Source organism: Euleptes europaea, chromosome 11 (assembly GCF_029931775.1).
Source record: "Euleptes europaea isolate rEulEur1 chromosome 11, rEulEur1.hap1, whole genome shotgun sequence".
Lineage (NCBI taxonomy): Eukaryota > Metazoa > Chordata > Lepidosauria > Squamata > Sphaerodactylidae > Euleptes > Euleptes europaea.
Genome location: NC_079322.1, coordinates 24,661,655 through 24,685,682, shown reverse-complemented (window position 1 = coordinate 24,685,682; position 24,028 = coordinate 24,661,655). Strand labels below are relative to the sequence as shown.

General features: G+C 39.6%; 1 protein-coding gene across 6 annotated transcripts in view; it reads right to left on the bottom strand.

The window, feature by feature from the left end:
• Window positions 1-22,736, bottom strand: part of LRRFIP2 (LRR binding FLII interacting protein 2) — a 53,600-nt gene extending 30,864 nt beyond the window's left edge. For 5 of the 6 annotated variants that reach the window (XM_056857636.1, XM_056857637.1, XM_056857639.1 and 2 more), the window contains exons 1-2: window positions 22,592-22,736; window positions 15,408-15,494 (exon numbers count right to left, since the gene is read on the bottom strand). In XM_056857636.1, the coding sequence (XP_056713614.1) occupies window positions 15,408-15,494; window positions 22,592-22,681 (177 nt within the window). In that variant the 5' untranslated portion in view covers window positions 22,682-22,736. Of the gene's footprint in view, window positions 1-598; window positions 653-762; window positions 811-2,982; window positions 3,028-3,105; window positions 3,154-3,935; window positions 4,011-5,068; window positions 5,132-6,991; window positions 7,061-9,423; window positions 9,478-11,400; window positions 11,452-15,407; window positions 15,495-22,591 lie in introns of all 6 variants that reach the window. The other variant, XM_056857635.1, reaches the window with a different exon arrangement.
• Window positions 22,737-24,028: the final 1,292 nt, after the last annotated feature.

The following is a 24,028-nucleotide window of genomic DNA, read 5'->3' as shown; positions in this document are numbered from 1 at the left end:
AAAACACACACACAAGGAACAATCTGAAAGGGGAGGGGGAGAAATCCAAGCCTTGGTTTTAAAAAGTTTTTCTTTTGCTCAGAAAGAGCTCTGAGAAAGCAGGAACTATTTGAATCCCTGCTGCTTTGTAATTGGCTGTGAGTGAAACCAAGCTTGTGTGCCCTGCACTTTGCTTTCTGCATGGAGATTTCAGCCAGGCTGAGCTCAGGGGAGAGGGGAGAGTCCGATTAACAGAGGAATGGGAAGACCCGGACATTGCAAGGGCTGGGCATGAGGTCATTGCTAATGGACGGAAAACTCATGCAGAACTCCAAGGAACAACCAATTCAGACTGGGGACGAATGTGAGTGAAAGTACACATGCATAAACAACCATACTGTGACATCCAAAAAGAACTTTTTTTGAAAGCAAAACGTTCACAGATCTTCAGAACAGTCAACAATTTATACTTTTGCTTAAGTTTAATTACCTGTATTTGTTAGTGATCTACAACTCATATATTCCTCAGTAGCAGGATTAATGCAAATGAATAAAACAGGAGAATATTAGTCATAAGAAGAACATTTTCAGGACATGCAAACCAACAGAAGGCTCTCACCACTGGACTACTTCGTGCTGAACTTGCTCTTGAAGAATAACTGTATTCAGAAGGCTAAAACCAAAATTGCAAAGGAGGGGAAAAGGAAGTGTTTGATTTTTTTACCTGGTGATATTGTTAAAAAATATTTTGTAAAGACCAGAAGAAAAACCCCTGTAACTTACAGTATAATAGCTATATGTATTATGCAGTCCATCACCACACAGTGATGCCTAGAGAACAAAGAGAACATTTGGTATACTTTTGGAGAATAAAGATCATATCTGTATGTCCTCTGAGAATTCTATTATGGCACTCAACTGCACCTTTACAAAATGCAAGTATACCTGCCTAAAAGCTGTATTTTTCTGAAGTGAGAACTCATGAGTGTAAGCCTGCAGCAGTGAATACAGCTAGCACAGCAGCTTTTATGTGTTTTATTTCTACATAACTCACATACAAAGTTGAAAGTGAAATATACACTGATATTTGTTCTTGCAATTTAGTTTTCACAAAGGCATAGACAGTGAATCTAATCTAATCAATTAAAGCACACATTTATACCTGAAGAACCCTAGGATTCCTTTCTATCCTTTTTACTTATAATCTTGAGATCCTGTAGAAAACATAAGCCATCTTTGCCTATCATTCTAAAGGCGCTGTGATTTGCACACTCAAAACTAAGCAGTAACAATGTATTTGTTGCCCATACATTCGAGACTGGAAACGGTCACATTTTTAAGCAGCAGAAACACTGTATAAATTTCATGCCACACTTGAAGAAAGCAGCACTGTTAAAGGTGTGAAATAATGGCATCTGGTTTGATTTGATTTCTAGACCGCCCTTTCCTGGCCAAGCCAAGCTCAGGGCAGCTCACAACGTTTTACAACAATCTAAAATCAGTAAATAGGTACATAAAATGCAAGAATAAAACCAGGTGTCCTACTGTCACAGCAGCAGATACCACTATAACAACTTAACGCAGCAGCCATAACAATTTTCCTTATATACTTCTTCTCTACCAGCTCCAACATGGGATGGGCATTCTTTTCAATAGGCAATAGTTGGCCATTTGCAAGAATCTGACAATCTAAAAGCTTGTGAACCATCCGATCTTTAATTAATTAACTGCTTCTTGAAAAGCAGAAAATAGTACAGCTTGAGCCTACAGAGCTATTTGCCAAGGTCTACTCTTCCAGGTTTTGATCATGATTTTCTTAGGAAGCCTTTCTCCAGCAAACATTCAAACTGGATCCCAACGTGCTAGATTTCCGTCCCACCACTGCAGTAGCTAGTCCTTAATTGGCCTTCCCCCTCCTCAAAGTTTTACCAACTTTAAGAGCACCCAGCACCTAAAGACTTCTGTTAAAGGCATAGAACAAGTCCACTGGAAGAAAAAAAGGGGGGGTCAGCAACACTACCCATTTCCTGTTCCCGACTTTTCCTTAGGCCTTTGACTCCTATATCCTACATCTACTGCCTCCTCCCTCCAGTCACCCTATCTCAGCTTTCCTACCTCCTGGTACTTCTTCCTACTGACCCTTACATAGTTTTACCTCCTGTCCTTGCCCTCAGCCCCTCCTCTGAAAAGGGCTGCGTCAGGGTTTTTTCATCAGTTTGAGCCTTTGTTTGAAATCATAAACCAAGTTTGATTCAAACTTTCTATCACTGCCAGAAAGTAGATAACTCCAGATAGCATCAATTCAGTCAACTGCTGCCAGAGAGGCAGCGTCACCAGCACTACAAAATTCAATAGTGCACTAAGGAATATAAGCCAGGGGAAATCTACAGTATGTACTTTGTGCGTATAACCCTTTATTTTCCTTGTGAAATCAGCATTCACCATGCCTTCATGAGGATGTCTTCATGTCATTCTTAAAGCAGAAGCAAAACAAAGACATACCGCCATAATCTATGGAGTGGTACATGAGTCCTAACTATTTGGCAGGTCCCATAAGAATTAAAGCTGATGCAAGGCAGCCTGCATAGGCCACTTATAGAAACTGTATAGCTCTGCTTACAATTTTGATGTGCCCTGGATGTATACTTGTAGGCTACTGGTGGGGAGAATGGGTGCAATTCAGCACCCAAAACCCCCACCCACAGCCCGGTAAGAGCAGAAGTGAAGCTTGAGTACCATGCACGTATAAAATTAGCAAACACAGAAACACAGAAGTTCTAGCATATGCATTTACCATTTGACTGAAAGGCAAGACATCTGACATGCCTCGACTTTTGCACAACAATGGTGTTACTAAAGATGGCAAACAGTCTGTAGTTTATATAAGCTTTGACTTTCCCCAAGATATTCTTGTACACTTGTACAATTCCAACACCATGCTCTCAAACCCAAATATCCTTAAGAAGGCAAGTTTAAGACAACCATGCAGATCTGTATACGAACCAAACTGGCACTTCTTATCAAACCAGCTTTTACATCTGGAGACACCTATAGAAGAGAGGTGTGTTTCATTTAAGCATCACATACTTTACTAAACCTAAATGTATTGCATCACGTTGTACTAACCCTGTAACTCTTAGATGTTGCCAAAGGATCACTGTAGAGAGAAGATGACTGTGACAATAATAAGATATTGTATTACTGTTGACATTATACGAATGAAGCATACTGTTCACAAGACACAAAAACAAGCGCTAGTATTGTCACAACAGTGGTCACAAAAACATGCAAAGGAATGACTCGAAAAAGATATCAGACTAAAATTCCTTCAATCAGTTGAACAGGATTTACCAGTCTCAGAGTTAAAGAATGATGGCAGATCTACTTAAAAACCAAGGTCCTTACAATACTAATCACAACTCAGAAATCTTATTACCCCTCACAGTCTTATGAATATATAAAGAATACTGCCTTTGCAGATGGTGATACATAAAAAGCAGGTTGTAATTTCCAATACCAGAATCTGAAGGAATTTTGTAGGTGTACACACTGTGGCCTCTTCGCTCCTACCACCTCTTCACTGTAGCTTCTCCTCAAAGCCTACTTTCAGAACTGAGGAATACTTGGAAGAATGCTCCAAGGAGCCTTTTAATTAAGTGAACTTTCAGTGTGAATAGCCATGCAGAACTTTGCTAACTGTATCATTGCAACACACAAGCAACTTCAATCAAGCAATATTATAAAACAGTAGATGCATGTCTGAACTCATAACCTATATATACTACCAACCCTAATTCACACAATAAGCACTAGACATTTTGCAATCTTGTAAGTCCCCAAATAGTGACGCAAATGCTTTCTGCTATCGTGAAGTTAGCAGTCATGCTCTAAGTCTTAATTAAGAAAAGGCACTCTCAAAGTATTTCATTCTCTGAACAAGAGAAAACAAGACAAACCCGAGGGTGGTAGGTGGAAAGTGGTTTGCTATGTCTAAGGCTGCTGTAATTTCTTTGGTCATGGTAAAATCCGCTCTGCCAAAAAAAAATGTAATATACATTCAAACATATTTCATTTTGATCCAATACACAAGACATATGCAACCGATTATGATGTTCTAAAAGAGTGAAGTAGCATTAAATTTATTCCAGATTACAAATCTAAATATAAAGCATACCAATATATTACAGGATGATCCTCATTCTGTATATACCTACTATGGGCAGCTGCCCTTACCAACCAAGGTATGGTAAATATTTTGTATTGTGCTACTGGTATCCATTCCTTTTACTAAACAAAGTGTTGACTTGGTGTGCCTAACTGTAGAATATTTTAAAACATATTTCATTATATTTAAAGAATTTGGCCATGTGCAAAAAATGTGAAATTAAACTGCCATAATTTTTTCTAATTGGAATTGTAACCAGACTAATTTACAGTGTTCCTTATAAAACTCAATGACTTAAGTTAGCTCCAATAGAATTTACCACCGGTAACCAGTTACAGCCCATAAAAACTGCTATCCTAAAAATCCAGATCGAACCGTTCTGAAATGTTTTCAGTATTTCAACATCTTTCATTTGTGTTGCAATAATTCACTGAAGTGGTTTCAGATGTTTACTTTGGTTCAAGCTTCTGACCTTATATAGGCTGTTCCTCAATGGAATTTCAAGCACTCATTACTGAGGGGGCTTAATGAACTGCATTCCTATGCCCATTGAAAATAAAGAAAAACAAGCATTTTATTTATAGTTTTTCATAGCTTTATTATTAAGGTAAACTACCGAAGAAGTCTCTGAAAAGCCTCAAAAAGGGACAGCACAAAACCACATAGACAAACCCAGTATAATCAAGAAGACATACAAACTAAAGAGTCCTAATGGTCTTCACTAAAGTTTACCATCCCTGTTGTAAATCATTGTTTGTATTGACTCTACCAGCTTAGTTGCCATCACAATGTAGGCAATGAGTTGCTGACTGTGCAAGCAAGACTTAAGACTTAAGATGCAGCTTTTATAAGCAATATACCAAGCACATATAAGAATACACTGCACAGAGAAGCCACTCATGAACGTTGATGAAGACCACTAACCAAAAGGTTTTTATGTGAGCTGGAAGACTTCTTCCCACCATGAGAATCACTATAACCGGGGCTCTGTTGAGGAAAAATTGTAGAAAGTTATAATCATCAAGGAGCAGTGGCATCAATAGAAATATAAATTCGAAACCACCATGTGATGATTTTATTTTATCATAATATCTTCTTAAAGATAGAATTCAACCACCATTCTTCTCTTCCAGGGCAAAAGCTAGGAAATGTACAATAGCCTGCCCCCTCTTAATTGCTGAATGCACTTATTTTACCTCCACACCCTGACAAATATTCATGAGTCTGATCACAGGATGTGGAGCACAGAAATATACCTCTAGAAGTCACAAATGATTTTTTTTCTGGTGGTGGATCACCTGCACCTTTTACAACAAGGGTATATATGCATGGTATATATGCATGGTATGCATGGTCATGGTATTCCTGAGGATATGAGAAAAGTCACTACATTGATGGCTGTACAGCATTTTTGATGGGCTAAATTATTTCAAAGAGCTTTCAAAACATTAGATAACCAGTTTCAGTATAAAGATAAACATACGTATTATAGTTTGTAAGCTGCCTCAGATCCTTTGGGAGAGAAGCAAGATAGAATGTTTTAAATATATGCTGTAGTGTGACATGAAGGAAAAAGTAAGCTTTAAATTAATACATTTAAATGTAGTTTAATTGAAGTGCAAGTCAGTGATATGAAAGCAGCTTCCTTTAATAACTCAATGAATAGAACTGTCATTGACCCACAAATTCACATTCAGTAGTAGGAATCTAGGAAATTGAAGAGGATATGATAAACATATTTGAATAAATTCATTCGAACTAACTTTACAATGCCAGAAAACATCTCAGATTATTTTCAAGAGCATGCAGAAAACCCTTGGTAAAGATGATTACCAAACTCATCACCCATGCAGAAAAACCTGCCACATGACATTATGTCAAAGTATTTCATCCAGAATTTCATTACATCTTAACAGCACAGACTATGATCTGTAAGTACAACAATTCCTGTAGTCCCACAGAGCAGAGCCTACATCTGCAGAGCCACTGTTGGAGAGAGGGCAGAGAATAGTCGCAAACGGGACAATGCACTTAAGCCTGGGCCATATAAATCCCTACTCAAACAGTTAAGAGCTTCTTATGACTTATCTACTACATTCAGGAGCTGGCATTGACCATTAAAGCCCTATGGTTGGAACCAGTTTACCTTAAGGAGCACTTACCCAACCCCTACAGTCATCCTCAGCGTTGACCCTCCTTCCTGTTTATGTTTTTAATTGCAGTCTTAATCATTTTATATGTAATTTAAAGTCAGCATTAAATGTTTAAAGTGAATGTTTAAAATAAATACATGCTATTTTTCAAACCAGATCATAAATATAACTTTGACCATCCTAATTCATGATGAAGTATTAATCATCAACTGAACTATTCTTGTATTCATCCAGGAACTGTTGTCTACATACTGAATGTGGATTTTCTACACACTGCTTTTCCCATAATCTCACAAGATTATCAAGGAGCACAAAGTCAACATTAATTCAAAAACAAATTTTAATAGAAATCGTAGTGAAAGTATAATGGAAAGTAAAAAAATAAAGACCATCAGAAATGCAAATTATTAGACATAGTTGAAACTGGAAACCAGGGAAATGCAGTCCCTCAATAATGTTTTATATATTATACATGCTATTTTTCAGTTGTTTTGTAGACTTTCTATGGATGCTCCAAGATACTGTGGCCTATAAGTAAAGATATAACCTTTCCCACTGCCTCATTCATCAGGCCAGTTCTTACATCTTCCTGGCTCAGCATTTTATTAAAATCTTTTCCAACCACCACTTCTCATTGGTATGCACAAAATATGATGTGAACAAACTAAAAGAATGTTAACTCTTGACTACGCACCACAGGATCTCTCCTTCTGGAGGTACTTGCTCTGCTCCTGTGTGACCCACTGACATCCAATGAGGAGCTCTTAAGAACAAAATAGTTAGATAATGAAACTGAAAAGTTCTCCTCAAAAATTTTGTTCTAAACCTAAGTTTTTATTTGATTTATATGAACTGCTACATTTTATTTATTTTCCCTTTATGCTAAAGTAATGGGCTGTATCCTGCCACACTGCTCACCGAAGGCTGTCACCTTGCATTAATGAAATGCATTTTGCACTAACAAAATGTTCCACTTTTTATGTAGCTGAGAGGAGTGACAGTATATAACCCACCCTGTCATTGTTTCTCTCATATTTATAAATGCATGCAGATGAGGCATTTTATGCCATATCAATGAACACTACTCTTACCCACATACAAATGTACTAGGATGCCAAATTTCTAAAAAACGCAACCAGCCCTCCATTTTCCCAGTTCAAACCAGCACGCCCGCGTAGTTCTATAATTATCAAAATGTACTTGGTAGTTCATTTAGCATCTAAGAAAAAACTTCATCTTTCAATCCATTTTAAACTTATGCTAACATTAGTTGTTTTCTACTGCCAGACCTTCCTCATCACTTCTAATTACTGTGTGCATACACTGCTACCTTGACTGAATATATAACATAATATGGATTAAATAATGCAAGTGAGATTCCATACAGCATGCAAGTCATTCATTTTTTTTACATACTTTATAGCAGTAACATGCTAGCATGTTTCAGGCCAGTATTTCTTAAGAATTTCTACTCAAATATCTGCAATTTTAATTTAAGCTGCTTAATTTAGCTGAACAATTTTAAAAGATACAAAAATTATTTGCATGATGTATGGAATTTAAAATTTTATTATTTAATCCACAGTGTGTTACATATTCAGATGTTTCTTTTCTGCACACTCTCAGTTATTTGAAATTTAGCTGAAATTTAGCAGTTGATGAAACATAACCAAAGCTATTACTTGGCACAAAACATTCTAAATGGTGGGCTGCCAGCTGCTGTTGTATTCTGCTCATTTTGGCACCACCACACTTTACATTTTTAAAAGAGATCCTGAGCTTCAAAACGAACCCTTAATGGTTGTTGTACAAGGAGTACACCTCAGTTTATGGCACTAAGATGATCATATGTTTTAAGGGAAAAATGGGTACAGAAATTCTTGCCCGTGACGGAACATGTTGATTCTCCTAGGTGCTCAAAAAGCACTTTTTGATACTATACAGAATCCAAACCAAGGATTCCTCCTTTGCTAAGTGAGCATCTTCTGCTGTTGAAGAAATATTCCTCAGAGAAAAGGAGTCCTGGGATCTATCGTATATACTCGCGTATAAGCCGAGTTTTTCAGCCCAAAAAAAGGGCTGAAAAAGCCGGCCTCGGCTTATACGCGGGTCAATACGGTAGAGGGGGGGAGGAGGAGGGAGGGGGGAACTTACCACCGCCATCTTTTCCAGGCCGGGAGCGGCCTCTAGAGGCCCTCTGCGGCTGCGGGGAGGGCGCTCAGCCGCCCCCGCCACCTTCTCCCGGCCGGGAGCGGCCTCTAGAGGCCCTCTGCGGCCGCGGGGAGGGCGCTCCGCCGCCCCCGCCGCCTTCTCCCGGCCGGGAGCGGCCTCTAGAGGCCCTCTGCGGCCGCGGGGAGGGCGCTCCGCCGCCCCCGCCGCCTTCTCCCGGCCGGGAGCGGCCTCTAGAGGCCCTCTGCGGCCGCGGGGAGGGCACTCCGCCGCCCCCGCCGCCTTCTCCCGGCCGGGAGCGGCCTTCAGAGGCCCTCTGCGGCCGCGGGGAGGGAGCTCAGCCGCCCCCGCCGCCTTCTCCCGGCCGGGAGCAGCCTCTAGAGGCTCTCTGCGGCCGCGGGGAGGGCGCTCAGCCGCCCCCGCTGCCTTCTCCCGGCCGGGAGCGGCCTACAGAGGCCTGCTGCGGCCGCAGGGAGGGCGCTCCGCCGCCCCCGCCGCCTTCTCCCGGCCGGGAGCGGCCTACAGAGGCCTGCTGCAGCCGCGGGGAGGGCGCTCCGCCGCCCCCGCCGGATCCGCCGCTTCCCGCCGCCAGGAGCCCAGAAGGTAAGTCTTGGGGGGGGAGGGGTTATAAGCCAATCCTCGGCTTATACGCGGGTGCCTAATTTTTCCCCATTTTTGGGGAGAAATTAGGCACCTCGGCTTATACGCGGGTCGGCTTATACACGGGTATATACGGTAATTCATTATCTTTGAAGCATTTCAAACACTATATAATTTATAAAAACATAAAAGATAGCTTACGATAAGCAAACAGTACTAACCCTGTGACTACCAGCATTCCGAGAAGACACAAAGCCATCAGCTCCCTAATCACAAAATTAAACAACAAATGAAGTGATGTTTAATAGAAATGGGGAGGGGGGAGGAAGAAAGGAGATTTTGTAAGTTAGTACAAACCAGATATGACCGATGGCTGGGCCGGTGTGAATACTTAGCCTTCTCTGAATCATCCTACAAGAAGGATATCAGATATCAAATTATTTAAGAAAAAAATAAGATCACAACAGCTAGTATTTTTAACCCAGAAAAAGATTCAGAAACTTTGGTGGAAAACAGGGCCATATTGAGCACAGAGGCTGGTCTGACTACTCTTTAAATTGAGTCTCCTTCAATTTGCCACGTGTCACCAGTTTGTCTAAATTTGTCTCAGCTCTGTGGTAAGTAACTGGATTATCATATGAAGGATTAATAGCAGGTTTGCATGCATTGCTCTTTTATGTAACTACCAAAGATGGTAAATGGCTGGAAACACTGCAGCATTTCCTTTAGCGAAACAGCCAATGATAACTTTTACTTCTTTAATAACCCTATATTCTAACAGTAAAGCGGCCATCTCTGCACCATTCACAAAAGCAGCAAGTAAGAGGAAAAGGGGGTATTCAGGGGATTGCCAAGTATGCAGAAAAATATGACTTCGTAAATTAACCAAAAGAAAAAATTGGGGGGGGGGGAGGATGAAAACATCCTAACAAGGACTGAAAATGTTCCAGCATAAGAGAAACTGAGAAGCAGCAATTAGTCTGCTGAAGCCCCTTAGATGAGTGCTAAGCACTTTGCCCCGTGCTTAGTGAATCCTGAAGGGGGAAACCTTGGGGTAGGGATTTCCAAGTTGTTCTGCTAGCCCATTACTCTTCAGTAGCCTGAAATGACTATATTACACATATAAACAGGTAGAGACTGTGGGATTATGCAACAAGAACTGTACATTTTTGCTGATGTCAATTGTGATACTATCTTAAGGTCCAACAACAAATGTCCAGAGAAATATACTGACAGAATGGACATTTTAAAAATCAACCACCAATTAGGGATTAATAATCAGAAACTATGTTTACTTCTACTAGCATATTTATACCAAAAATCTCACTAGCATACATGCTGTAACAGCTTTCTTAATTATAAGGGAAAGGAAGTGAATGCAGTTAATTAACGTTAGCAGTTTCTAATCATAAGTTTCATAAGAATTTTTCACCTTTATTGAAATTTATATTTAAACAGTTATCCGGATTTTAAATCTAGATATCATACTGATTTTAGGGCACTGTGCAGTAGGAATAGAAAATGTTTATAAAATATTATATGGGACACATACATATGGGTATCCTGGAGACATCTCTATATCAATATTGATAACTATGATTGCTCTTAATAACCGACTATTGAATTAATTCTTACTCTTATTAAGAGTAATTCTTACTCTTATCATTAATATCAGAAAGTCCCAAATAACGATGGAGAGTGGTCAAGGAAAGCTTGGGATATTATTTTGGTTAGAATAGAATTTATGTAATGCGGTAAACAAAGAATAATATGAAATTCTTTCCTGAAGTTTCCCTTATTCAGTATTATCATTACTCAGGGTATGATCCAGCCAAAGTTAAGTAATCTTAAGTCCCATGGGAGAGATATATGCATGCTTGTCATGCGGATCTATTTTTATGTCTCTAGGGAAAGCTATAATTGTGTTTATTTAGTAGATGCATATAACTCAATTTAATTAATTAATTAATTTCAACTATGTATATGCCCACCTTTCTTCCAGATAACTGGAAACCAAGGTGGGTAACAGAAGTAAAACAATTCAACGCAACCAATCAATACGAATAAGATACTTACAATCATCAAAAAAGCAGGCAATACATTTTGAAGACCCCTACCCAAGAACTCCCAGGCTCCTCCAATGTTTTATTTCATCATGTAAATTTCTGTATATAAATTTTTCTTACTCAAACATACATTCCTGATCATGCAAGTCCTATGTGTCTATACTATACTCTACCAATCAAATTGCACACAGTATACAAGCTATTAGTAAGTGGATCACTGCAATCATATTAGTGTTCTTACAACACACAATGGGCAATCCTGGCCTACCATCCACTTCTGGATATGTCCCCATTTTCTATCATAAGAACGTTGAGAAAGCTACAAAAAGGTAAAAATAATCTTATTTGACAGTAAATTCAAAGGTTCCAACATGCGCATCCTGCTCACCGATTTTGTCAAAATACAGAAAAAAAAATCAAGATGTTCATATTCAAATACTGAACGAAACAAGAACCAGTAGTACCTTCGAGACTAACAAGATTTTCAGGGTATAAGCCTTCAAGGGCCAAAGCTCCCTTTGTCAGTATGAAATGAGCCATCTTTAAAAGTTGCATCATGACTGTGTCCTTATTTAACCTCCAGTTTTAGTCTATTAACAAAGGCTATGAATGAGCCCATTCCTGAAGGGAGGGTGAAGCTCCTTAGGAACTGCTGTGACCCTGCACTGGCATAGGTGCCATCTTATCACAGAATAAGGTGGCACCAACGCCGGCTTGGGGGCAAGCACGCCGGCGTCTGGGAGCCACCGGTCCCCGCCACCAGAAGGGAAAGTCCATGCCAGCATGGGAGGCCTTCCAAGGAGAGGAGATGGTATTAGGCAGCTTCCTCACCCCTCGCCCCAGGAATGCCACCTCGCATTGCGGTGGTGTTGCACCAGCTTTTTTGGTGGCACAGCCCCATTGGAGGCAATGGAGGATTTTTCTCCCGTTTGTTTTTAAAATACCCCACAAGTCACTTTTCAGTGGCCGGGAAGCCTCTGGGGAGGGATCTGCCCCCCCTTTCAGGGCTGGACTGTAAAGGTTAGGCTTCTCAATATAGCTTACCACTTTTCTGGGTGGTGACATGTTGTCTGGCAAGAGTATTGCTACAATTGATTATTGCCTAAAATAATCTGCATTGTATGGTGCAACAGATTAAAAAAGCAACACTTTTCCTAGAGCTCTGTCGGTCCTATATACCATAAATCATTGCTATCTTTCTACAGGAAGTTACAGAAGCACAGAGAACACCTAGCAATCAATGACTTCCTTGAAGACATGCACACATTAACCTACAAGTAAATTCACTGAACACTGAGACTTCTGAATAAATACAGAGAGTCAGCTGACAAACTCTTGCTTTGCAGGATCAGTGGCCAGAAATACATACTGGAGCCATAACTCCCTAGACAACATACTGAGATTCATTTAAGGGACAGGCTTTCAGTACTACAAGTTGAGTATCCCCTATCTGGACATCCAAAATCCAGACTGATCCAAAATCTGGACCTTTGGAGCTGACATGCAGGCAGATCCCCACCACCAGGCCTCTCCAAAGTCCAGAGAAGCCGGGTGGCAGGGATCTCACTTTAACTTCCCCGCCGCAGTCAAACCCCATGTGGAGTTCAACTGGGGCAGGGAGGGGTGCTAAACTGAAGGCTGGGTGCACTGTGAGCGAGCCTAGACTTCAGTTTACCTTCCACAGATGAACTCCGGATGCGGCAGGGATGCTGAACTGAAGTCTAGGCTCGCAGCATGCCAAAAGTTCAGTTTAGCATTCCTGCTGCAGCTTCTGAGATCTGACAAGATTGGGCTAGCTTGGGTGATCCAGACAGGGCAATCTGGATAATAAAGGGAAAGAATTTAAAGGGAAACAGAAAAGAGAAATAGGATTTATTACATTAAAAGAATGGGAATGGATCTGGGATAACATATCTTGGAGTATAATAAATATATCCATAAATAGTTTTAAAGTTCATTTAAGGTGGTATTTAATGCCACAGAGATGGAAACATATTTATAATTTAGATGATGTGGAATGTCGGCATGGTTAAACCTCCAAGACAAATTTAATATATACTTTTTGGAAACAAATTCAGAGATTGGAGCCAATGGTTAGAGTAACGGACTACAATCTGGAAAACCCAAGTTTCAATCTCCACTCTGCCATGGAAGTTTGCTGGGTGACCTTGGGCCAGTCACATTTCTCTCTCGCCTACCTCCCAGGGTTGCTGTGATGATAAAATGGCAAAGGGGAGACTGTTGTAAGCCAATCTTGGGTTCCCATGGGGGAGAAAGGTGGAGTATAAGGAAATAAAATATAAAAGATATTACTGGCTCTGAATTGCTATGGAATCCAAAGGTATTTTATAAGGATTTTTTTTTAAGTGTATGTAAGGATGACAAAGAATTGGTTACAATTTTGAAAACGTCAGTACAAACGTATGTGGCATCTGCTTGCAAAAGAAGGTCTGCATTACTAACCACACATTGGTATAAAAAGATCTGGGTTGTGCTTTTTTCTTTTTAACTATGACATACCCTAAAAGAGAAGGGATGAAATCCCAACTGAATAGATGTGTTCTACTCTGCATTGTTTATAAAGCACTGAAATACAAACTTTCATGATTTCACAATTTTTTCATATTTCTGTATTGTTTTCTTTGATTTAGAGCTTTTAAAAAACAATCAAATAATGTAACTGAATATTGAAGCCAGTGTAGAAAGCAACTGGTTAAGAAATGAATTTATCCACCACCATTGAATAGCATCAAGTTAACATATAAACAAGTGATGACAAGAATCTCACTCACGCACATTTTTACATCATACAACAAAACGAGTTCTATACTAGGTCTAAGAACTACTGAGAGAAGCTACAGTAAAATCATTGCTAGGAACCACAATAAAATTTCTAGTCGCCATGGTGACCTAGCACCAGGGATTTGTTGAGCCCCAAAATAGAACAGGTACAGTCATTTTTCAGCACAGGGCTATATGGATTGTCAGCACTGTCAAACCCTCAACGTGAATCTCCATTATCCACATTAAGAATGCTTCACCTACTACTTTACTTCAGCTGCTGATATTTTCACAGGCTTTAGGTCCTTGGTTGGGTAGATAACCTGCCTTACAACGTAGGAATCTGTCACTGTAAAGCACTCTGCATGCCCCAGAGATTGCTCCTCCATCATAGCCAGTATGCTGGCATATTCTCCAGCCTCTGGCTACATAAATGCAAGGAAGGGTTAAGAGAGCAGACTTCTTCACTTCCAGATTTGCTGGCAAGTTGAATTATGCAATTCATATGAAACTGTGGTCCCAGCACAGGCAAGCAGATCAGTCATGTTTTTTTCCCTCTTTCCAAATCTCTCTTTATACTACCCCAAACGCGTATTATCCTTTTTTGCCCTCCCACGCCGTCCGAAGCCTCTGTATTACAAGAGAGTGCCTCTCCATGCCCAATGCACAGTGCAAATTCTTCCCAAACGAAATCGCAGATATTCTTTGCTTCACCATCTTGCAATGGCACTAACAAAACCACAAAAACACACAGTACCCTTGACAGTTTTAATGGAGAACAATAAAACAAATCCTATTTTTATCCCCCCCCCCCCGAAAAAGCATCATTTAAAGCTAGCATGCACATAGATTTTCTGCAAGCCAGATCTATGTGCCAAGTTCTGAGAGATACATGTGCCATAGCTGTCAACATACTGGAAAATTTTTTCTGTTCAGGATCCCAAATGCCATGCTGAGTGTTCATTTGGTCAGCTATTAGATTTCGTGCCTTGCATTAAAAGTACACACTTATAAAGCGTTTAACTATATCTGAATAATGTTTATTTACATACAGTTATCATGCTTTTAATTAGAAAACTTAAGACGTACACAAAATGGTTTAAGTACACAAAATGGTTTAAGTAAAATAATTAATACGTAAGAACCACAATTACAAAGAAAATAGCAAAGGATTAGACTATGACATGGCCAAAGATAGAAATCAACAAAACTGATTACAATGTTAGTTTCAAAAGGCCATCTGAAGTCTACAGAAAGCCAGAAGAATTGGACCCCGAAGTGGGAAAGTTCTGCTCTTTGCAGAGGTCAATCTTGCCTCTGAATGAGTTGACATCTGAAAAATCAATTCGAAAAATATCTTGCAAGCTTTCAGAATGATGCCTAAAGACAAGTGGCAATGTCAAATGACAGAGCCAGTTTGTGTTATTCTAAAACAGGTTCTGTGCTAAAGTTAAGATGATCATAATTTTACTTTAAGTGTAACTGTATCAGTACCTCTTTCTGTTGTCGTTCCAGTTCCCTCATGCGTATATCTCTTGCTTCTGCTCGGGCTGCACGTTTGGCTGCGAGCCGTGCTTCTGCCTGTCACATCGATAGAAAATGCTTTTTAAAAACTGTCACTCAAAGAGTCAGATTATTGCAATATTATTAAAAATGACTAATTAAACATGAACAGAAAACACTAACAAGGCCTAAATATCGACGTGATGTATTGCTTAGACTTTACATCAATCTGAAACGTTTTATTAGAAAAGTATAACATTACAACATAAGGGAATACAAGATCACATATGCAAAGAAAAACTACAAACTCTCTCTTATATTACCACAGATTCTAAAAGACTATTTAAATATGGAGGGTCTGTAGCTCAAAGGCAGAACATCTGCTTGGCATGCAGAAGGTCCCAGATTTAATCCCCAGCATCTCCAGTTAAGAGGATTAGGTAGCAAGTCATGTGAAAGGCCTCTACCTGAAGCTCTGGCGAGCTGCTGTCAGTCTAAGTAGACAATACTGACCTTAATGGACCAACAGTCTAAGTCAGTACAAAGCAGTTTCATATGAGACAGCTGCTTTTGCATTGCATTTTCCAGAGCATTGATTGTATTCATATATTAATTCACTTACTACATATACTGTATATATACACTATACAGTTTTCTTCTTTGCTCCAAGTGGTTTACACTAAAACAGATTAAAAACGAGCCAGACGCCTGGCATATTAAAACACTAAACACTCCACAACCCAAATTCGAAAAAAGCCTCTCTGGACAATATAGCCTTACACTTCTGTTTGAATGGAAGGAGAGGATGCACTTACTTGTTTCCACTAGGAAACAAATGGATGTCATGGCTTTTCCAATTCTTGTGAATTTTCCTAGAAACATTTATATCAAGTCAACTTGATCATTAACACTATATTCCAAATTCTGTGCAACCATACCTCAGTTCTAAGCCAATAATCTTGTTCCGTAGAATTTAACCCAAAAAAGTCTACCTGTGACACTAGGCTATCACAGGCTGGATTCTGGACTTCCATCAAGTATATCCAGGATGCTAAGTCTGTACCAATTGAAGTACAGCCTAATGTTCCCCATTACGCAATTAGGCTCAGAAGTTTTGATCCAATACCAGGGCGAATCCTAGTTGTTCACCAAACTGGAACAATAGCAGTTTTCCCCCACTGACAGCTAAGTTCATGAGAGTAGTTAATCTCTGAAGCTGAGTTTGTTCCTGGATGTGCTGCCAATGCTGAAATCACAGGATTCCCCTCCCCCCTTTTCTTCCACACGACCAAATGCTGAAATCACTGTAACCTCCTTGTCAAGACAGAGTATACTTTCCAGCTTCCCTTCACAGAATTCACCTTCTTCTTCCTATCCACTCTGGCTTCTTAGTATCTCTTCCTTCTCTGAGAGCCTGTTATTCCCATAGCATCCTTACTTCTTTCCTTTATCATTCCAAAATCCCCTCTGTGTGGGCTGGGTTTTCTCTGGAGAAGCCGAACAGGGGGATATGATTTGAAGTAAAAGGAACTATAATTGGGTAATACAATTGAACATTATGAGCATGCAAATCGGTTTTTAATTGGATTGTCACATATAAATTGCTGCTGTATTGTTGCCATTGAACAGTTCAGTCTTACTGTCTTGTGCTACTGTTTTGCGCTCTCTCTTTTATTCTTTATCTTGGTTAGGTCTACTTTCAGGTTAAGTCTCTGTCACCCTTCCACCATTCCCTCACTAGGAGATTTACTGTGCTGAAGTGTGAACCATGTACAAACAGGCCAAAAAGTACCTGTATCCTCAGAAGAATATAATACCATCTGTACAAACTTTATGTTCTGCACTGAACTAAAGCCAGCATCTAATAAGATAGTATGAATGTGTTTCAGTATTTCAACTAAGAGTCACTGATATTAGATTTTTTTTAAATAAAAGTTAACTGTTCAATTTATTTAAGTCACCCAGCACAACGTATATTCTGGATATATAGCTTTGTCATACTGGAGGATTTGAATTAATGCTCACTGTGTTAGTTCCTTGAATCTATTAAAGGGACACTACATCATTTGAATATACCCCTTTATCTAAAGAGGACAGTAAAGAGTACACCATTCATGGTATATTTTCTGCCTAATATCCATAAATATCACAACTTCTTCCACTGAGAAAATATAAAAACCCAAATAATGTCAGTCTGTGCCATACTTCAACTTCCTCAGTTTTTCTAGCTTTTTGAAACCAGGACTATAAATTGGAATTATGAGGAAGAATTTGGGAGCCAATAAAGAAGATTTATCCCAGATCCTAAGTAATGAGAACAAACTAGGTTAAAGAGCCGACAGTTCTACCAACTAGAATCAAGAAGAGAGGGCATTTCAACAGAGGATGGTTCAATTGTCCAGCAAATAGTACACTCACCATGAACATTCCTTCTATCTGGAACTTGAGGACATCATTTTGAGTATTGAGAGACTTTCCTATCATCTTTTGGAGACAGGAAATTGGCTGTAAATCTCCTCCCCCTTAGAGTCGTTCATCCTCAGTTCTGAGACTTCCAAAGCCCCAGCAAAGGGAAACAAAAACACAAGACCAAGCAACATGATACAAACACAACTCCACATCCACAAGAGGTGACAAACATGTTAGGGAAGAGACTAACAAAGAAGAGTTAGTTATATATTGAAGACAGAAATTATATAGACAGACATCTAAAATAAGGGTGAAGCTGGATATGGACTGGGAGCGGAATTTTCCTGCTGCAGTTGAGTGACTGGGGCCGTGACCAGAGCCATGGGGATCAGAGTGGTAAGGATCAGGAGGCTAGGTAGGGGTTTCCGTTCCATCATGCTTTCATCAGTTGACTGCAGAAACAGCCATACATAACTTTATTTCTCTGCTGACGTGTACAATGTATCCATCTTGCACTCTCATTGGGAATGTTACTTCACTCCCTCACATTTGTGCCCAGAAGAAGCTGCCCCCTTTCATCTGGCTCTACCCCCAGCTCCTGGTGGGCTGCCCTTCTCAGGTCTCGCCCAGTCATATGTGGTCCCTCTTGCATGTGCCTCAGCAATTACTGCACCCCTCTGATGCCTCACCCTTCAGCCAAGGCTAGCCATCCCTGTCCTGGAAGACCAGTGCATGGCCAGACCCTAGCTACAAGGATTCCCTCCTCATTTCCTGACCTCCAATGATCCAGCGCTCTGCCAGGAGGGCCTCCACCTGCCTCTGCGCTCCAGTCCTTTGGGGTTTCTGGCTGCTGGCATCCTCTTCTGAGCTGCAGCTGCCCATGGTGCATCTGGCCTCAGTCACACTGTCCACAGCTGACCCACCCAAGTGGTGTACTCTTCTGCTCCTTGGCTCGGGGAGAACTGCGCTCAATGCGCCAAGTAATTGTGCCACTGCTTGAACTGGCTGTCCATCACTTTAGTTTGTGCTGAGACAGTCAATGATTTTTTTAAGTGAAGTCACAAACACAATAATGAAGACAAGGGATTGCAACATGAATGGTACAAACAAGAAAATAACATATATAAGAAAATGAAGCAGAGAACTCAGATTTCCCTGTTCTCTTGATGGAGGCTGGAGAAAACCAAGGATCAACAGCTCTAAGGGAAAGGAGTCAAAGGATTTCAACTAATTTCCTGCCTCCAAAGGATGATGGGAAAATCTTCTGGTACGAAAATTATGCCCTCAGTTTCAGATGAGAAATTTATCTTTGTTGTTCCCAAAACAATACAATAGGGAACCAAGATTACAGTATGGAATTTTCTCACACAAGTCCACCTTAACCTATTACCCAATTCAAGGATATTGTTAAACGTATAAAAAACTTGTTAAAGACACATCAAATTCTATTAAACAACGACTGGGAAATATTTAAGAACAGAACAAAAGTAGTAAGAACCCAGGTAAGTCATTTACCCATTCAGAACAGTTTATACAAAGAACAGTTTTTAAAATCAAGTTCAACCTTCAAAATTACATGTTCAAAATTGTCTAAGACCATACTATGGACCTCATCCAAAAACAAGACCCCCAAACAACGTATCCCTTTGGTTTGCTAGTTAGAACCTATCCAGTTTCTAAAGGATTTTGCTTATCATTAATACTCAGAAGTTCCAGTTTAGAGAAATTAATCTTACAGTAATTTATAGGAGGGTCCATGGCTCAGTGGTAGAGTATCTGCTTGGAATACCAAAGATCCCAGGTTCAGTCCCCAGTATTTCCAGCTTAAAGGGTTGGATAGGAGGAGATATGAAAGACCTTTATCTGACAATCTGAAGAACTGACACCAGTCTGCGTGATCAACACTGATATTATTGGAACAATGGGTTGACTCAGTTTAAATCAGATTCACGTGAGATTATTCCACAAAACTTTCTTAGCACTGCAAATCATTTTATTTATTTAAACATTTTTATGCTGCCTTTCCACCCAGTTTGGTGTTCCCAAGACAGCAAACAATCCCTAAAATTAAAATATATTAAAAAATACACACACACATATAAAACAGTTAAACAAGACACATTAACACAAACAGGAAGGATGGCAGTGAAGGAATGCCATACAGAACAGAAAAGTCTTCACCCATTGACCGAAGACATGATATAGAGAAATCTCCCTGAGGAAGGAATTTCATAATTTTAGTGCCATTACCAAGAAGATCCTTTCTTGAGTTGCCACCCACCTAGTCTCAGATGGCACTGTAGTGACTGTGGGTTCATATGATCAAATGTGACCTCAGAACAGTAGTGAAATGTTTGGGGTTTTTTTCATTACAGACATTACATGCATTTGAATATGGTCAATGGACACAGAACAAAAATTCCTCTTTAATTCTGAATATCTCAGTATGATTTCTGTATGATTAATTTTGAACGATCTTCAGCATTGTTACATACAACTTCCAACATTCATACCTGTAATTTTCACAAATGTTGTGGTATTATGGGCAGGCATTCTACAGTAGTTTGATCCAGAAAGTCATTACATATGAATCATTGTTTCTGATCATTCCTACTGACATTTAACGTTGCATATTAGTTCATTGACAAGTGCGTTTATATTTGTTATCTCAGGTGAAATAAGATTTTACTTTGTCTAATGCGCTAATGATAATCTTCAGTAGCAGCTCTTTATCACTACAGCTAACAGTCAAATGTGTGGCTCATACCAACCACAAATGCAGTAAAACCAGGTTATATTATTGCCATGAAACTTCACTGTTCACTTGATTGGTATAGGTCTCTCCCCCTTGGCTTGTAATCAGCCTACCTGTTCGGTCAAACTAAAGAAATTCCAGCAACCCCTTGTCTAGAAGAGACAAACTTACTGAGATTCAAACTTGTCTATGGAGTTGACGTTTGGTACAATGGTGAATCCAGAGAGAAACTGACCCAACCAGACATTGTTATTCTCAGTTTGATTTAATCAAGTGCTTTTCAAGCGTGATACTCTGCCTCACTGCCCTAACAAAAAAGTTAATAACTCAAGTCCTATAATTTATTGGCACTTTTTGCCTTCACCAAGCTCTTGATGTTACAAAGACAATCTTTAACACAACTACTTTCTGCCCAGGAAACTACTTCTTTCCTTATTTGGAAATGATCTTATGGGCAATCCAGTGGCTCGCTTCTGGCTTCACAAGAATCCCCCTGCCTATCTCCAGGCCCAGGAAAGCCAAATATTGTGTATTCCTATTATTCCCCATTTTCCATATCAAAAGTTCCACCAAGCCCCCAGGTTCATGCACATCCAATCTGATATTGAGGCTCTACTGCATACCCTGAACTCTCAGTCCTGTGCTTCCCCCCATCCCCAGCTTACATGTTCTTTTCCACTGGACTCTTCCCTGGGTTCTTTTTAACCTGGATTTGCTTTCTTGGGTGCCCAAGTGACATTACCTCACAAAATCCTCCTGAAACCACAAAGCTTCCAGAAGGTCTGCAGCTGCCTAGAAGCTTACAAATGACCTCCTGTTGTATATACCTGTATTTGTTGAATTCTTCATGAATAATGAAAGATAGCTATTCCTATTCTACAGAGCTCAAAATGGGCTGTCAAATCACTACTCTAGCATCTGAGAAAATCTGCACAATGCAACTGACAAGTGCACGTGGCAGACAGTGAAAGTACTAGATTTAAGATTAGAACTTGACTAAGAATTATAGGGGAATACATCTAAATCGACTAGGTACACCCACCCAATATGAGTTCAGGATTTAGAGCCGAATCCTCTGAAAGATGCAATGGAAAAACAGATAGCATATCAAGAGGATTGAGTCTAGTATAGTAAAGATGTCAAACTAAGATTTATAACGGTTTACAGATTGAGATGATTAATGAGGAGATGCTAAGTTGAGGGTATCACAATAACTGATGCAAACTTTATTTGTTCCAGTGAGTAACTGTAGATGGATTTTATATGTGTGTTTTGATGTCAAATTTATTTTTGTGGTTTCTATGATCTTTGTACTCTACATTACTCTCAATAATAAAAGGATGAAATAGATAGCACAACAACTGATTTTACTGAAGGTGGTCTTACTAGAGGCTTACAATAGGCTTACAGCTAACTAGAGGCTTACAGCAACTGACCAAAGCCAACAAAGTTTCTTTAAATGATTAAACCACAGTGACCAAAAATCGTACCTCTTAATTATCCTCCACCTTTGTACTCGATCTCCTCTCCTTGCCTCCAAAATCCATCTTGCAGCAAATCCCCCTTTCCCCCCAAAGCAATTGTGTAACAGCATCTGGTGAATATGGCTACTGCCATCTCTCTTTATTTGTACCCCCCCACCTACAGTCAGTTTTGCAACATTCCTATGTTGCACTGCAGCTTTGCCCAGCATTGCTGCAACAGTGTGAAGGGCTACACAAGTCCCACCACAAGGTCTCTTCAGTTTACAGAGTCATTAAGATGGGGCAAATTGCATGAAGTGTACGGTACGGAATTTTCAAGTATTTTGAATTTTTAGCACAAGCTTTGATAGTATTTCAATTTGTTTTAAATTAATAAAAATTGCAGCTATTCAGTTTGAAGAGATCAATATACATATCAACAACCTTCAGATCACATTGTAAATATAGTATCAGTTTTAAAAAATCTGCACCATCTATATTACAATTTTATAATATCCATTTTAACTAGGAATTATAGCTGTACCAACCTCTCTGGCAATATGACTCAAGGCTTCATCTTCTGCTGAGAATCTATCTTTCACAGGCGTTCTTTTTCTTCCTGAACCAGGAGTCCCCATGTTTAAATATCCGTTCAGTAATTCTCTCACAAGATAGGGTCAGATCCAAGAGGCCAGATCTAAAATGAAGTTAAAAGATTAACAAGTTTATTTTTTAGATACACATATGTACTACTAATTGTTCAAAGATTTAAGCAATCAAGGACCATTTCTACACCGTGTCCTTCACATACATATATTCTTAATACTATCAATATGTTATTATTAAATACAAGCTAGTTCTTTTATAAGCCAGGATTCTAAACGCATAATTTGACTGTAGCAGAGATATAAACACGCTCAAGAGTGCATCGTTAGTCACGTTTCAAAAATTTCTTAGAAGACCTCCTACTGTTATAAGTGTGTTTCTAGGTACTAGTCACCAAGAACCACATGCCTAAAAATAGTACTACAAATCTAGTTTTAGATGTTACTTTTCTAAGTCCAAATATCCTTTACCCTAACAAAACAGTTATGTTTCAAATTATTTTAGACAGCCTACACCCATTACCATTTCCAGTTCTGCACTTGAGTTTAAGTTAAGGTGGTTTAAAGAAAAGCTGCTCCAAATATTTTACACAAAGTCACTCAATACTTTATTGGAAGGAACTACAGTCTACTTACATAATATTTTAGTGTCCTAAACACACTTGAATTTTGCATTGCAACTTCCCTCCTCAAAAATTTTTAAAGTCATCTTCATTCTCTGTATTCTGTTGGCTCCAATATCTACAAGTTCACCACAGATGTACAGTATCTCACTTCTGTTTGGCACGACTGCCTCATCAAACTCCAGGCACTCAAGATTGTGGGCTTCTCTAGTCTCACACAGAGAAATACTATAGGACGTAGTACGTACTCACAAGCTCATTTGGTACCATCTGCTCTGGTGCCTGGGTCTGTGCCAGCAGAATGGGTATCAAATATATGCAATGCACTGGGTATCCTGGTTAAGAATGTACTATAAATACACAAGGCATACCTTTTTTTATGCGCACATGCTCTTTAAAATATACCTGGACAGAAATAGTGACACCTGCTGAATCTCTGTCAATGACACATAAGGTCAAATTACAAATTAATATGAAGCAGCATCCATTAACTGAAAAGATTCTTCTTTCCTGAAACACATGGTTACGTTCCTGACAACAAGGACTGAACCTGAGACCTTCAACATGACCCTATCACGCAGCTATGGATCCTTCAAGGTATTCCTGCATAATTAAATACCTCAGAAGGGCAAAACGTAACATAAAAGAGCAAAAAGCCTCATCACTTACACACAACTATTCCTCCCTTATTTGTATTTACATGAAATAGGCAGTAACTGGATTAAGATGTTGCTTGTCTATCTGCAATCCCGCCCAC